The sequence below is a fragment of the Labeo rohita genome, chromosome 24 (genome assembly GCF_022985175.1).
Source record: "Labeo rohita strain BAU-BD-2019 chromosome 24, IGBB_LRoh.1.0, whole genome shotgun sequence".
Lineage (NCBI taxonomy): Eukaryota > Metazoa > Chordata > Actinopteri > Cypriniformes > Cyprinidae > Labeo > Labeo rohita.
In genome coordinates this window covers 14,223,318-14,238,713 of record NC_066892.1, presented here as the reverse complement: position 1 = coordinate 14,238,713, position 15,396 = coordinate 14,223,318, and the positions used below count along the sequence as shown (strand labels likewise).

Below are 15,396 nucleotides of genomic sequence, written 5' to 3'. Positions count from 1 at the left end.
TCCATTTCAACAAAAACTTTATTTCGTGATAAACACAGTGATCAAAATTAGAAACCAGTAACCACTGCAGCTTGAAAGAAGATTACAACTAAAATTTTAGAGGGTTACAGCTGTCAGAAATTAGTAGGAAGTGTAGAGGCCCTTGTTTTGAATGTCTTCAGCACATCTGCAGCTGCGGGACATCACCAGTTTCTCACACTGCGGTGGTGTGATCTTGGTCCACTCTCCTTTCACTCTCTTCCATAGTTTGGTAACTCTAGTGGGTTTTTTTAGCTATAACTTTGTCGCCAAGGATTTCCAGTGATTTTCAGTTAGGTTTAGATCAGGACCAGGGGTCGGCCATTTCATTATTTCAATGTTCTTAGCATCAAGGAACTGCTTTATCAGTTTTGCAGTGTGACTCCCAACTCCTGCTGAGGAAAAAAACATCCCCCAAACCATGACACTTCCTCCACCACCTTTAATGGTCTTCTTTACGCACTTGGGCTTCAGTCTTTGCTTCGCACAGAACAAAATGTTTCCCATCAGACCCAAATAAACTGAACTTGCTTTCCTCACTTAAGTGAACTTTGGACGAGTTCTCCTCTCTCCACACAAAATGCTTCTCAGCAAAGATGAGCTTAGCGTTTTGATTCTTTCTGGTGATTAAGAGTGTGCTTTCAGTCTGACTTCTTCTTAAACGTCTTGAGACAAATCTTTACCCTGTTCAGCACTGAACTGGCAGGCAATTCCAGCTGCAGTGCTGAACCGATTTCCTATTGAGTGTCTCTGCATTCTTTTCTTCTAGTGCATTTGTCTTATGTGGACGACCAGGCTTTTTGTGGGACTTGACTTCTCTTGCAGTGGCTGAAAAAGTAATCCCAAGGCCTTCATCTGGACAACCTCCTGTCGCAGGACTTCAGTCACTTTCGAGTGGCCCGCCATCTTGCAGCGGAATGCTGCAAGTTAAATAGTGTTTGCCACAAGTGGCTTGGTCACTGCAGAGTGCACTTTCAGTCCAACTTCTCTTAAACATGCTGAGACAGATCCTTACGCTGTTTAGCGCTGAACTGGCAAGCAATTCCAGCTGCAGTGTTGAACCCATTCCCCATTGAGAGTCTCTGCATTATCCTGTCTTCTCATGCATTTGTCTTACATGGACGACCAGTCTTTTTGTGGGACTTAAATGATTTAGTGTCACTGTACACCTGCAATATTTTGGAATGACCAACTTCTCTTGCAGTGGCTGAAAGTGTCATCCCTTTGGCCTTCATCTGGACAACCACTCACCTTAGAGCCTCCTGCTATCTCATAGTCTTAGTGAAAATTGTAGGAATACTGCCAGTTAAATAGGGTTTGTCATATATAATTAAGGAAATTAGCACCAGGTGCCAAATTAACACCAGTAACTTGGAGGTATCTGTAAGTGTTCTCTTATTTTAATCAGAGTTCTTTTTCAAATATCTCATTTAAGCTTTTTATACTGTGTTTCAGAATACAATTAATTTATAAAAATATGCTTAAAAAATGACCTTCTACTCCTGTTAGGATAACTTCAAATAGGACTAAGCAGTGACCTTGTAATTTAGGAAATTATAGATTTCTTAAATTATAAATTTCTTCAATGTGTGTGTGTATATATATATATATATATATACACACATAGTCAATTATTTTCTTGTACCAAAAAATAAATGTTTATTTTAGCATTTATTTGCTACATTAAATTGCTATTTTCATGTGCAAAAACATGGATTAATCAATTAATCAATGTAATTATACGGATAGATACATCCAGTGTTCCAGCTAAATTTAACGAGACACTTCCTGCAGAAAAATTCTACGAATGTATTGCTGGTTCATTTCCACAGTGTTTTTATTAATCTAGTACACGCTGTCTAAATTTAACTGGGGTTTATTTAAAACCAACATAAGAGCTCTAAAACTCCCACTTCCCTCATCCTTCAGTTGGACACCTGTTAGCACAATAAACTGAGATATGGTATCAGCTTATTGCTTTACCAGTAATATTTTGAATATTTATGATGTTCCTCATGCCCCCAGAATGCATCTGTCTGATTCATGAGGCGAGGTGAGTTGGCTCTTGACTGTGAATGTGCAGAACTGACAGCTAGTTTATCTTATTTGTCCTCTCCAAGCTACAGAGGAATGTTCCAGAGGCAAGTGGCCTGTTTAAAAATCCACCTCATTCAGACACAAGCTATATGGATGTGAGGATGGGTCAGCACATAGACTGTAGACATTTGAGTTCAATCATCACAGGATTGCAGTTTAAATTTAAATCAGACAAACGAATGAGTCTGGCTGCTGAAAGCTCTTTATGTTTAAACACACTGACTAGGGAAATCTGAAGGGAAAATACACTGTAGGTTCTTTGACTACACTAATTCTAAGTCCTCAGTCAGTGCAATACAGGTTAGCTCTAGAGGTTTGCTCTGCAAGTTTAGTTCAACTTGCAGTTGATGAATAGAATTGTTGTAAAAATGCTGAAAGAAAAAAAAATACAAAACTAAAAACCTAATATTCTTTGAGGGATAAAGGAAATGGTAATGGTAATCCATGTCTCAATGTTTAGATTGAGTGATTGAAGCTCATGGAAGGCATGTGATTGCATCCTGATGTACACGAAACCTATCTTGAGTTAAGCAGTGCATATGAGGGTTTTTCACCTAAAATATGGGGGAAGGGAACAGTGCTTGCCCTCCTTAACCTTTATACAACCCAAAGGAACAATCATCCCACTTAATGTCTTCCACACTACACTGAAAAAACAGCTTAAAATAATTTGTTACCCTGCTGCCTTAAAATTTTAAGTTCAGTCAACTAAAATAAGTTTATTCAACTTAAAATGTTAAGCTGTACTAACAACTTAGATATTTGTGTTTGCTAAACGTAACAGATGGGTAAGTCAAATTTGCTGCCTTAAAATTTTAAGTTGATTTAACTCAAATATCTAAGTTGTCACTTAGTATACTTTAACATTTCAAGTTGAATAAACTTTTTTGAGTTGACTGAATTTACAATTTTAAGGCAGCCAGGTTACAAATTATTTTAAGTTGACTCAACAAATTGTTTTTTACCGTGTGTAGCTCATCTACTGATGTGTAACAGTTACCTACAGATGGGTTGTGGGTTGAAGGCATCTTATTTCCCAAATATAAACTCATTCATGTGTAAATCTTGCACTAACTTACAGTAAGCTGTATATGTTTGCTTTGCAAATAAGTGGTTAATGAATGACACTTATACTGTATGCCATGATGTCTTTCACAGAAATATGTAGTTGAAAACTTTAAGATTTACATTATTTAAAAAAATCCACATTGTTTTAGACATATTTTAGACTATGTGGGACACCATTTCGATAAAGGAAAATGGTTGCACTCGGTGAGCTACTGGTGCACCTGTTGCTATTTTTAATGCGACACAACTCAGAAAATAAAATACTGATACAATGCCACATTGTGCGGCTTTTGCTTGTAATTTTGAGTTGAAGGGCAACAAGAGAACTGCTTTCCTAGAGATAAGAAGATGAGAGAACTGGAATTGGAATTGGAAGATGCCTCTGGATGAATAAAACTTCCTAAAGAACCATGTCTTTGTTCTCTCCACTTCAGCCCTGATGCCTTTGAGGCTTTTAGTCGACCACAGCTACTGAAAGAGCTTACAAACGGCAGAGACAAGAAACGCTAGATGCCATTCTGGCAGGATGTAAACATGCCAACGCTTGTCATGACACTGCAGCCACTGAAGGAGTTTCTCAGCATGGATTTCAGCATTTTATTTTCTGAGTTGTGTTGCGGTAAAAATAGTAACAGGTACCGCCAGTATCTCACCAAGTGCACTGATTTTACATCATTGAAATAACTACCAGAAAGTCCCACCAGACCTTTAAAGATGTAGACATAGATTGTTAGAAAAATTCCCTCTAGATTCATTATCTTCCAAGCTGCTCATCCTTTAACCTTGAGAGTCAATCCTACCAATTAATGCTTAATGTTCTTTACCTAAGAAAAAAATCTACAGCTTTACTTTTTTAATTCTGAAGCTTAAGTGGTGCTAGCAACACTAAGGTCATTGGTTTCAAAGCACAAATGAGTAACATATACACCAAGAATGCACTGTAAACATAAATGTTGGATAAAAGCGATCACTGCCAAGTGAATAAACTGAAATGTAAACTATTGTTTAAATATATATAAGAAATATATACTTTTATATATAGAAGTGAATACTTTTATTCAGTGAGGACACATTAAATGAATCAAAAGTGACAGTAAACACATTTATAATGTAACAAGATGAAAATAAATTTATTTTGTTCTTATCATCAAAGAATCCTGTAAAAAATGTCACATTTTCCACAAAAGTATTAGGTGGCTCAACTGTTTTCAACATTGATAATAATAATAAATGTTTCTGGAGCAGCAAATCAGCATATTAGAATGATTTCTGAAATTATCATGTGACAGGAGAAAGACTGGAGTAATGATATTGAAAATTCAGTTTTGCGTAAGGAATAAATTACACTTTAAAAGGTTTAAAAGGTTTAAAATGTAAAAGTAAAATAATAATAACAATGCTATTTTACAGCATTAATGTTTTTTTGTAGTTTTTTAGTGTTGTAGTGTTATGAAAGCCTGTTTCCACCACTGAATAATTATTAGTATTTTTTTAAGGTAATTGCAACTTTTCTCAGAATTTCGTGATACAAACTCACAATTCTGACCTTTTTTGTGAGAATTGTGAGATATAAACTTGCCATTCTGAGAAATGAAATCAGAATTGCGAGATATAAACTCACAATTCTTACTTTTATCTCCGAATCGAAAGTTTATATCTCACAATTGTTTTGTTTTTTTCTCAGAGTTGCAAGTTTATATCTCACAATTCTGTTTTTTTTTCTCAGAATCACAAGTTTATATAGCATAATTCTGACTTTTTTTCTCAGAATTGCAAGTTTATATCTCACAGTTGTGACTTTTTCACTCAGAATTTTGAGTTTATATCTCAAGTTTATATAAACGCGCTATCCCCAGAATTGGACTATTTAACTCACAATTGCAAGCAAATTTATATCTCACAATTCTGAGGGAAAAAGTCAGAATTGTATATTACGTTCCATCCCAATCCAAATAGACATCTGAAATTTGAAAAGTCTAGTTATATCATATCAAACGATACTGAAAAAATGCAAGTAAAAAGCATTTTTTTTAAACTCTCAAGTCTGTCTTAGAACAATACACATGGACACTACAGGGCTTTTACTTCAAACAGTTGCATGAAATGCTTGTGGGCACAACAGATCCTTTCATTTATTCCACTCCCTGTCCATGATGGGGGTCTGACTTTTACAGCTGCCTTCCACTTCAAAAAAAAAATGGTCTTTCATGCCTGATTGCCAGTTCACCTCGTCAACCTGAAGAATGAGTCAGTGGAGGATAACCTACTTCATACCTCAAAGGAGCTTCTGGATAATTGTGGATATCGTATGTGCGGAGCAGTGTTCCCTCGACCCTTTGCTGAAAATCCAAAATAATCAGCTAGGCTGATGAATCAGTATTTTGCCAGAACGCTTGCGGTCTCATCTGCATGTGCATAATACATCTCATTGATGAGGATGATGGTAATCAGCCTTTGAAAACAGTGATTCTCTTTTTACATTTTCATATTCAAACCATTGGATGGATGATACATTAATATATATGTATATATATTTTTGATGATACATTATTTAAATAAATTGCATATGTATATAATAATAATTTATATATTTTGTGTATATGAGAAATTCTGATATATCCTCTATTGCTTATATACACACTACCAGTCAAAAGTTTTTGAACAGTAAGATTTTTAATGTTTTTAAAGACGTCTCTTCTGCTCACCAAGCTTGCATTTATTTATTCCAACCGCAAAAACAGCAAAATTTTGAAATATTTTACTTTTTAAACTAACTTTTTTATTTGAATATATATTAAAAAAGTAATTTATTCCTGTGACTTCAAAGCTGAATTTTTAGGATCATTACTCCAGTCTTCAGTGTCACATGATCCTTCAGAAATTATTCTAATATCCTCATTTGCTGCTCAAGAACATTTATTATTATTATGTTGAAAACATCTGAGTTGAATTTTTTAAGTTTCAGATGAATATAAAGTTCAGAAGAGGAGCATTTGTCTGAAATAGAAATCTTTTGTAACATATAAACAAACAGTTATTGTCATTTTTGTTCAGTTTAAAGCATCCTTGCTAAATAAAAGCATTCATTTCTATAATTTTTAAATTATTATTAAATTATACTTACTCCAAGCTTTTAAATGGTTTACAAAATGTTTTTTTTTCTATTCATCAAAACAATCCTGAAATAAATGTACTCAACTGTTTTAAATATTGCTAATAATAATAATAATAAAAAATGTTTTTTGAAAAGCAAATCAGCATATTAGAGTGATTTCTGAAGGATCATGTGACACTAAAGACTGAAGTAATGATGCTGAAAATTCAGCTTTGATCACAGGAATAAATTACGTTTTAAAATATTTTCTAATAGAAACCGTTATTTTAAACAATATAAATAAATCTTACTGTTCAAAAGCATTTGACTGGTAGTGTATTTTTTAAAATATATATTTTAGATATTGTTACATTATTTTATATTTTTATATTTTTTCAATTTATTTACTTAAATATAACAATTCTGTGTGCATTGTATACATGTATGTATGTGTATGTGTATATATATATATATATATATATATATACTTTTTCTTCTAATTTTTACATATAAATGAAGTGTTGTATTTTTACAAATAATAAATAAATGCTTTTTTTTTGGTTTTCAGCAGCTGTTACTCCAGCTTTCAGTGTCACATGATCCTTTAAGAATCATTTGAATATGCAGTTTTAGTGCTGTTATTATTATTACTATTATTTGCTTGAAATAAATAGTTTTGTAAAATGCCTTTACTGTCAGTTTTAACAAATTTAATGCATTCATGCTGAATAAATGTATTCATTTACTTAACAATTCTGTGTGCATTGTGTACAAATATATACACTTTTTCTTCTAATTTTTACATATAAATGAAGTGTTGTTTTTTTTTTTTTTTTTTTTTTTTTTTTGCAAAATTGAATTGTTGTATTTAACACCATTCAGTAATGAAATTTTTATCATCTCTTATTACTCTACTAGAGATCTACTAGATTTTTTTCCCATTCAGTATAATTCTAGATATGAATGTAAATGCTTTTTGTTTTTGGCCCTTTTTTTAGCACCAAATATTAGCTCTCAGTGATCTACAGTTACATCTATTTTCCCCACCAATGGGAAATTGTTTATTGACTGCGAAAATGGCACAGAGCAATGTCATTTTGTGAATATCACCTGATGTGACGTTTCCTGCTGTTTTATTCTCGCACCTCGCTCTTGCCAGCTCAATCTCATTTACCACCTCACACATCTGAACAGCACCAACCTGCAAAAGAGACAGAGAGAAAGAGAGAGAGAACATTTCAGTTGTTCAAGCACATCACAACCTTCAAAGCTTCAATCTCTTTCGTCTCAGTGATTCAACACAATAATATTCTCAGGATAGTCTATTACTTTAAGGTGTCAGCTTTCATCTTGTAAGGCTTTCATTTCATATGCATATTTACGGATTGCAGCGGAACCTCATGGGGGCTTATTTTGGCTAAATATTTACAGCGACGGCCTACTGGGAATTAAATCAACCACTGCTTGAGAAATCCTACCTACTACCTAACCGACTTTTAGTTTCCCATACAGAATTCTTATTGACAATCTGACAGTCCAACGTACGTCTATACGCTAGTGGCACGGGGACAAAAGACCGTCGCTGTGCTGTGGAGATGATATCATGCCTGTAGGGGAGAAAAGGCGCGTGGGGCCAGTGAGTAATCGCCGGATTGCTCACTGATGTCCACTGTCAATGACAAATTCATGCTGACAGTCAGTGGCAGACAGCCTGCGGGTCAATACGAACGTGAAAGTCCAACGAACAGCTTGAGAAGGTCAATGAAGACATGGTGCCGGGGAAGAGGGGTGTAATAGACAGGACCGACTGCATAGTGTTAATAATGCTGTGTGTGTGGGTGTTTGTGTCATGGTCTTTGGGTGTGCAGGGTTTATTGTCTTGAGTTAGTATTTGAGCGTGCTTCTGTTTGGTGTAGTTGTGCGTGGGTCTGCATTTGTGTGTGTCTGTGCATCTCAATGTGAGAGACCTGAGATCAGTGACTTAGAACAACAGGTTAGTGAGAAGTGGAAAGTTTGTTTTCAAGTACTTATGCTGAGATCAGTGCTAGTTGAGCACTGCTGCCACTGACATGAATGGAAATACTTACCAGGTTTCCTCTATGTATTAGACCTCGTTGGGCCAAATCACACTTGAATGTGGACAAAAGCACTGAAGACATTTACAAAATAAATTCTGGTCAATGCTTTCATAACCAGTTGATGGTGGAAAAAGAAGTTTGTTGTTGGAATTATTTTTTCTTTTACATTTTTAAAGGCTTCTTATGCTCACTAAAGCTGCATTTATTTGATTAAAACATCTAAAATAATGTTTAAATAAAGCTTCAGAAATTATTCTAATATGCTTATTTAATGCTAATATTATTAATACTAAACACATTCTTAACGCTTTTTTGTGGAAACCGTAATGCTTTTTTCCAGGATTTTTCAATTAATAGAAAGTTCAAAAGAACAGCATTAGTTTGAAACTGATTTTGTAACACTTCAAATGCCTTTACTCTCAGTTTTAAAAAATATAATGCATCCCTGCTGAATAAAAGTATTACAATATAACAGAATTATGTATGTATACAAATATATACACTGTAAAAAAACACAATTTGTTGAGTCAGCTTAAAATAATTAAATAACCCTGCTGCCTTAACATTTTAAGTTCAGTCAACTCAAATAAGTTTAGTCAACTTGAAATGTTAAGTTGTACTAAGTGACAACTTAGATATTTGTGTTTGTTAAACTTAAAAGCTGGGTAAGTTGAATCAACTCAAATATCTTGTCACTTAGTCTAACTTAACATTTCAAGTTGAATAAACTTTTTTTTTGAGTTGACTGAACTTAAAATTTTAAGACAGCCAGGTAACAAATTATTTTAAGTTGACTCAACAAATTGTATTTTACAGTGTGCAGCCTTTTTTCCCCTAGATTTTCATTGATGTGTCATTTTCAACATCAAATGAAGTGTTGTATTTAACAGCATTCAGTAATAGACTTGACAGTGGCAGAAATTTGTAACATTTTTGGAGTAAATTGGCCAAATCCTTTATCTTGCTAAGGCTAATTTCCCTTTTTTTGTGTGTCAAATAATATTCTCACATATTTTGACAAAATTACAGCTCAACTGGAAATGGACAGTCATAAAAATTAATTTTAAACAATAAATACTGAAAATGCATTATATAATTATAATAATATAGCTTCTTTCACACAAATGCATAAATATACATAAAATAGCTTCTTTTACTTAAAAATGACCTTTTTTCAAAAATAAATTTGTATAATTGATAGGTTTTTATTGTATAGGTCTATGAGAAGCCAATGTCTTCACATGTTTTTTTTTCATGCCCCAGTCACATTTTCTTGGTTAAATAAACATTACTTACAGTGAGAGAAAATATTCAATTCTATTTTAAATTTTTACATTAACAATGTAATCAATATTCTATTTATTAAAGCCATTTATGAATCTCCTCAATGTACAGTTTTTAAGCATTTTACACTTATTCCAAACTAAAAACTTAAACCAGTAACAATTTAAACTTTTTTTTTCAGCTGTTCTTTTTAATAGTTGACTATAAATGAGTCTGTGGTGTTGTAGAAAAACAAATGTAATTTCTACATGAAAAACTTAGTTCAGGCAATAATTTAAAAAAGTAGTAAATTCTATACTGGTACTTAATTTAAGCTTGTAGATGTTAAAGCATATATATAAACGTTATAAAATTAAGTAAAACCTACTCAGGTTTTTTTTATACTGGTGTTCCCTTCATGAACTGGGCATGAATTATTAATAATGTTGTTTTTCTTTCCCCTGTTTTCCAGCTGTATTTACACAGTTTTATCATTGTTTTTGTTGTTCGATTTAGTAACTTGTGATTTTGTTGCATCTGGAGTTCATTTTCTAGTAAAAATGACACATTCTCAGAAATGAACCACAGAACGTCATTGTGTATTGTGTACCAAATATTGAAGTCTCCGTGTTCGGGCGAGCACTGCTTTACTGATTATGTAGATATGGTGTCTACATGATATCTATTGTATAATTTACTTACATGTTTCTAAGTAACATACATTTTAAAATCATGGTTTAATTAGGTGCTATATTAAGTAAAATCAAAGTATTGCCAGGGTAAGCTTTGAGTTACTTAAGCCTTAAGTTATTTACTTTCTTTGTTAAATTTACTTAACTTGGTCAAGTAGATTTTACTTAATTCTGGTGTGAAAATGAGTGAAATGATATATCATTATGTAACGTTATTTACTTAATTTCTCTTATGAATGTTAAGGTCAATAGTAAATAGATTGTACAGAGCAGCAGCAGTAAAATGTACTTAAAATGTGTTTGCTATAACAAAGTGGTTATATCTGAGTGAGTTGTTTACTTGCTTTTTTTAATTAGTCTTAAAGGACTACACTTTTTTTGAAAATAGGCTCATTTTCTAACTCCCCTAGAGTTAAACAGTTGGGTAATTTTTTTCGGAAAATTAAAATTTGTATACTTTTTAAGCACAAAAGCTTGTGTAGCACAGGCTCTGGGATGCATGTCCACGATGCTACGAATTAGTGATGGGTCGTTCTTGAACGATTCTTTTATTTTGAACGAATCTTTAATGTGACTCGGGAAGAACGAGTCGTCTCTGGGAGTGATTCGTTCAGTCGCGCATGCACAACATCCTATTAGGTTCTGTACTAGTTCACCTGTTTCGAGTCTTCGGGTTTTTCGAGTCGTTCGTTCATCTTACGGGGCTGTCACGTGATGAACGAACGACTCAAACCCGAAAACTTGTCAGATAAGAGGTGAGGTGAACTAATCATAGAATAAAAAGACCCAGGTAAACAATGAATTAATCTTTTCTGTTTCTTATAGCATTATAGTTTTGTCTTGTTTACAAATTTTATTTTTCGAAAAAAAATGACCGTTTCGCTAAATAAGACCCTTCTTTCTCAGCTGGGATCGTTTAGAGCCCTTTGAAGCCGCATTTAAACTACATTTTGGAAGTTCAAAATCGGGGCACCAATTAAGTCCATTATATGGAGAAAAATCTTGAAATGTTTTCCTCAAAAACCATAATTTCTTCACAACTGAAGACAGAAAGACATGAACATCTTGGATGACAAGGGGGTGAGTAAATTATTTGTGAATTGTTGTACTGGAAGTGGACTTCTCTTTTAATGAAAAGTTCTTTTCATTTTCCGTCGGTCTTTGTACACAATGTAACTACAGAAGAGTTAAGTTTTAAATAGGAGAAATATTGAAACTCTTTGGTCATTTTTGAGCAAGATGCTAACGGTCTAATCAGATTCAATGATCTCACAAAAACACAAGAGGTGGGATTTATCGCATGAACCAATCACAGCCGATCATAACCAGTCATATCCAATCAGGCATTGCCTCCTCTCACTTGACATTCTCAATTACCCCCCACCAAACTCACTGCACGCTTTAGAGGGTCTGTTAAAACTCAATGGGCTCAAGGAAAAAGTTGATTTCATGGGCTCTTTTAGATCTAGATGAATTCTACTGGCCACATTACAGTTTAAGTGAAAATCCACAAAAAGTACATCACTATTTCAAAACATCTCAAAGAGAAGCCTTATAATGAAGTCTACACTTGCTGTGTCACTTTCAGTAACACCTAAATGATGGAGCTGCATTTTATGATAAATGTTTAGGAGAAGAGCAGCGGAAATGATGCTGAAAATACAGGCGCTATTTTTACTCAGTTTCAGCTGTCAGTCTCTGGTACTTTGGTGCATGGATAATAGGGTGAGCTCAGTGAGAGGCTGCTTCTCTGCCATCATCAGCCATGCGTGCAGCTATAATCTCCACCAGCAGAAGATTCCATCACACTTTTTATTGCATCATCTGACCTCGCGTGGCTTAAAACACTGTTAAAGTAGGAGTGGAAGAAAAGAGTACACACACACACACACACACAAACACTTGGAACAACACTAAAAAAGTAGTAATCTTCAGTTAATAATTGCCTTCCAAGTCTAAAATGCGCTAGTCGAGATTCGTATCATCATTTGGTTCCTGGAAATAATTTAAAATGCACATTTACATTAGATACGTTTCTATGGAGCTTCTCCATCTGAGGACAAAGAAGCCATTTAGAGGTTGTTTACAATCATTTGCCTAAATTACAATAACAGTGTGCTATTCGTTTGGTAATAAATCTGCCAAACTTCTGCAAATATTTCTTCTCAGAGTTACATCAGATAATGGAGGAGCATTCCTCTTTACTCTGCATTGGCGTACTCATCAGGTGCAGGGTCCGTTGCGTGTGAAACCGACCTAATAAAGCGGCGGGTCAGGCCATGGGGCGATCTCTGATGCATTCCTGGCGAAGTGCGGACACTCAGCTTCGCATATTTGTGTTTAGGCTCAACTTATTTGCGAGAGTTCAAATATGTAAGTGGATTCCAAGCTGGAAAATCCAGCTTAGGTTTTGGAACATGATAGTGGGTCTAAGCTGGTCGAAGCCTTGTGTTTTTAAACATTTTTTTTTTCTCAAAAGGCTTATTTCCAAAAATATCACCGCATAATCCATCACTCACTGGATAAGTCTAGGCTACACTGGTTTAAGGTAGCTGGTCTCCCAGCCTGGTCAACAAGACCAGAAAACCACTCGGAGTAGTTTAAGATGTTTTTTTTTTTTTTTCCAGCAATGGAGAAAATTAAAGAAGTCAGTCTGTGAAGGTGGCTCTGCTGTCAACACTTCTCTTTTAGCTTTGATAAAAGAGTATATTCTTCCTAAGAATTTTAAAACAGTCTTTATGGGTGATATTGATCTGTGTATTTAATGTCAGCCGTGCAGTGCCATTTGAGAGAAAGAGACAGAAGGGCGAGGGCTTGATCCTTAAACAATGACCACGCGGTGACTCAGACCTAGACCTTGGTGACAGAACAGCAACCACACAGCTTCTCATTTGCACACCAAATGAGAAGCATACCAGGGGAAAAAAGTACTGCAATATTATAGATCAGATCAGATTAGATACCTGGTTCACTGTATAATAAAATAAATTATATCGTATTAAATGAAAGAAAGAAAGAAAAAAAAAAAAGAAAGAGAGGTCTCAAGACTTTTCAAGTTTCTCAGTATAGAAAAAATACATAAAAATACATGCTATTTTCATTGATAATCTAGTCCATATTTGTGTTACTACTAGACAATCTACACTCTAAAAAATGCTGGGTTATTTCTTTAACCCAAATGCTGGGTTCAGCCTGTTGGGTCATTTTACTGGGTTGTTTGTAATATTTTTACCCAGGTGCTGGGTAGTTTTTCTGCACTCTAAAAATTTTGGGTTCACTCTAAAAGGTGATAAGTTGACTTTTAAAAATTGAGGAAACCTTTAAACGTACAGTAACATTTAAAAGTAGCATTTTAATTTAGTTCTCTGTAATCACTTTTCACTGAAACAGTGGTAATTCTTGTGCTAGTATGTAGCTGAAATCTGAGCTGGTAATGGGCTGCTGTTCACTGGGGGAACTATGAACCTCAGTTGTTATGCAAGGCAAAAGGCATTTCCATCATGCGAAACGATTAACTGCTGCTGACGCAGCTGACTGATATGTTGTCCTTGTATGTTGCGTTGTGTAAAATAATATAATTTACATCACAGTAAAGACTTTCCAAATGAAATAAAACGTATACAAACTTTTATTTCGCTGAAGAAGTGCACCAAATCGGTGGCGCTGAAAACTGCTCTCTGACTGTATCTTAGCAGCTGGGATGTTTCGTCAGAGACAGGCTCAGCCCAGTGGTTGGGTAGAAAAATAACTAGGCATTAAAAATGACCCAGAAGCTTAGTTACAGTAAAAACTGTTAAAAACAACCCAATAAAATTACCCAACAAGCTGAACCCGGCATCTGGGTAAAAAGACTATCCCAGCATTTTTTAGAATGCAGAAAAACTACCCAGCACCTCGGTAAAAATATTAAAAACAACCCAATAAAAACAGGCTGAACCCAGCATTTTAGAATGTAATACTGTAAATTATTCTGTATTCAAATTAATTTAATTTGTCTTATATTTTTGTCTATGGATGTTCTTTCTTATTAATAAGTCATGACCTTAGAATTATAAGGTTCTGACATTTTTGTGATTTTGTGTTTTTTTTTTTTTTTAAATGCTGTGTACATGTTGGGCCTCTTTTTAGAAAACAAAAATGGTTCTATCTACAGAAGTCTATGGAATGCAAAAACTTTCAAGCTCAATATCTAAAAAAGTGCCCTTATAACTCTAAGGCAACGAAATGTTCATCTTTTGATTATTGCTGTTGCCTCAAGTAATTCTGTGTGATATTTTTTTTTTTTTTTTTTTTTTTTTTTTCACCCAGCATGTGTTCTGTCCAATATTTACCCAGCACTGGGTTGACAAATAACCCAAGTTGGGTTGTTTTTAAACCAGCATTTTTTAGAGTGTAATTATTAGATTAGTTAAAGCAATTAAAAATGGGACATTGTATGCAAAATTCACTTTTACACAGTGTTTGCATATAAATGCAAGGACACAACCACCCACAACGATAAAAATCTATTCACTTTTTTTTATCCCCCAAAACCTAAATAGTCTCAATTAACAAGCTCCTTTGATTTTCTGAGCAGTATGATGTCATACTGCTCAAGCCCCGCCCATGACCGCTGACGGACTGTCCCATATTTGCATATTCCCGCCCTCAGCCAGTTGTATGCTGTCCGCCATTTTCTCCGCACTCGAGCAGCTGTTGCAACAACGTCTCGTAAACAATGCAGGTGTTTTATAGTTGGATATAAAAGTGAACATAAAAGTCTTCATTTTCATCTGGAATTGTTTTGTTTTTGATGGTAATGCACCACCGAATAAACAAAACACAAAAAAGAGGGGCGGGGTGAGCAGTAGCTCATTATCATTTAAACAGACTAGCACTGTGAACAGAGCTGTTTGACAAGGTAAAAAAGGTGTTGTTTTACACAACCATTGAGGAATTTTAACCAAAATGTATTTAGACATTTCATGAAGAACCTAAATAATCATAACAACTTGTGGAAAACGGGCATCTGATGTTCCCTTTAATAAGCTCCTCTCTATACTCGATTCTGGTCAAACGTGGCATTCTTAATGGTGACTAAATCACA

At 34.5% G+C, this 15,396-nt stretch overlaps 1 protein-coding gene across 1 annotated transcript in view; it reads right to left on the bottom strand.

Annotated features, from left to right (window-relative positions):
* Nucleotides 1-15,396, bottom strand: part of vipr1b (vasoactive intestinal peptide receptor 1b) — a 71,638-nt gene that overhangs the window by 46,686 nt on the left and 9,556 nt on the right. Inside the window, exon 2 of the mRNA XM_051098843.1 lies at nt 7,388-7,478. Coding sequence (XP_050954800.1) covers nt 7,388-7,478 — 91 coding nt within the window. The remainder of the gene's footprint in view (nt 1-7,387; nt 7,479-15,396) is intronic.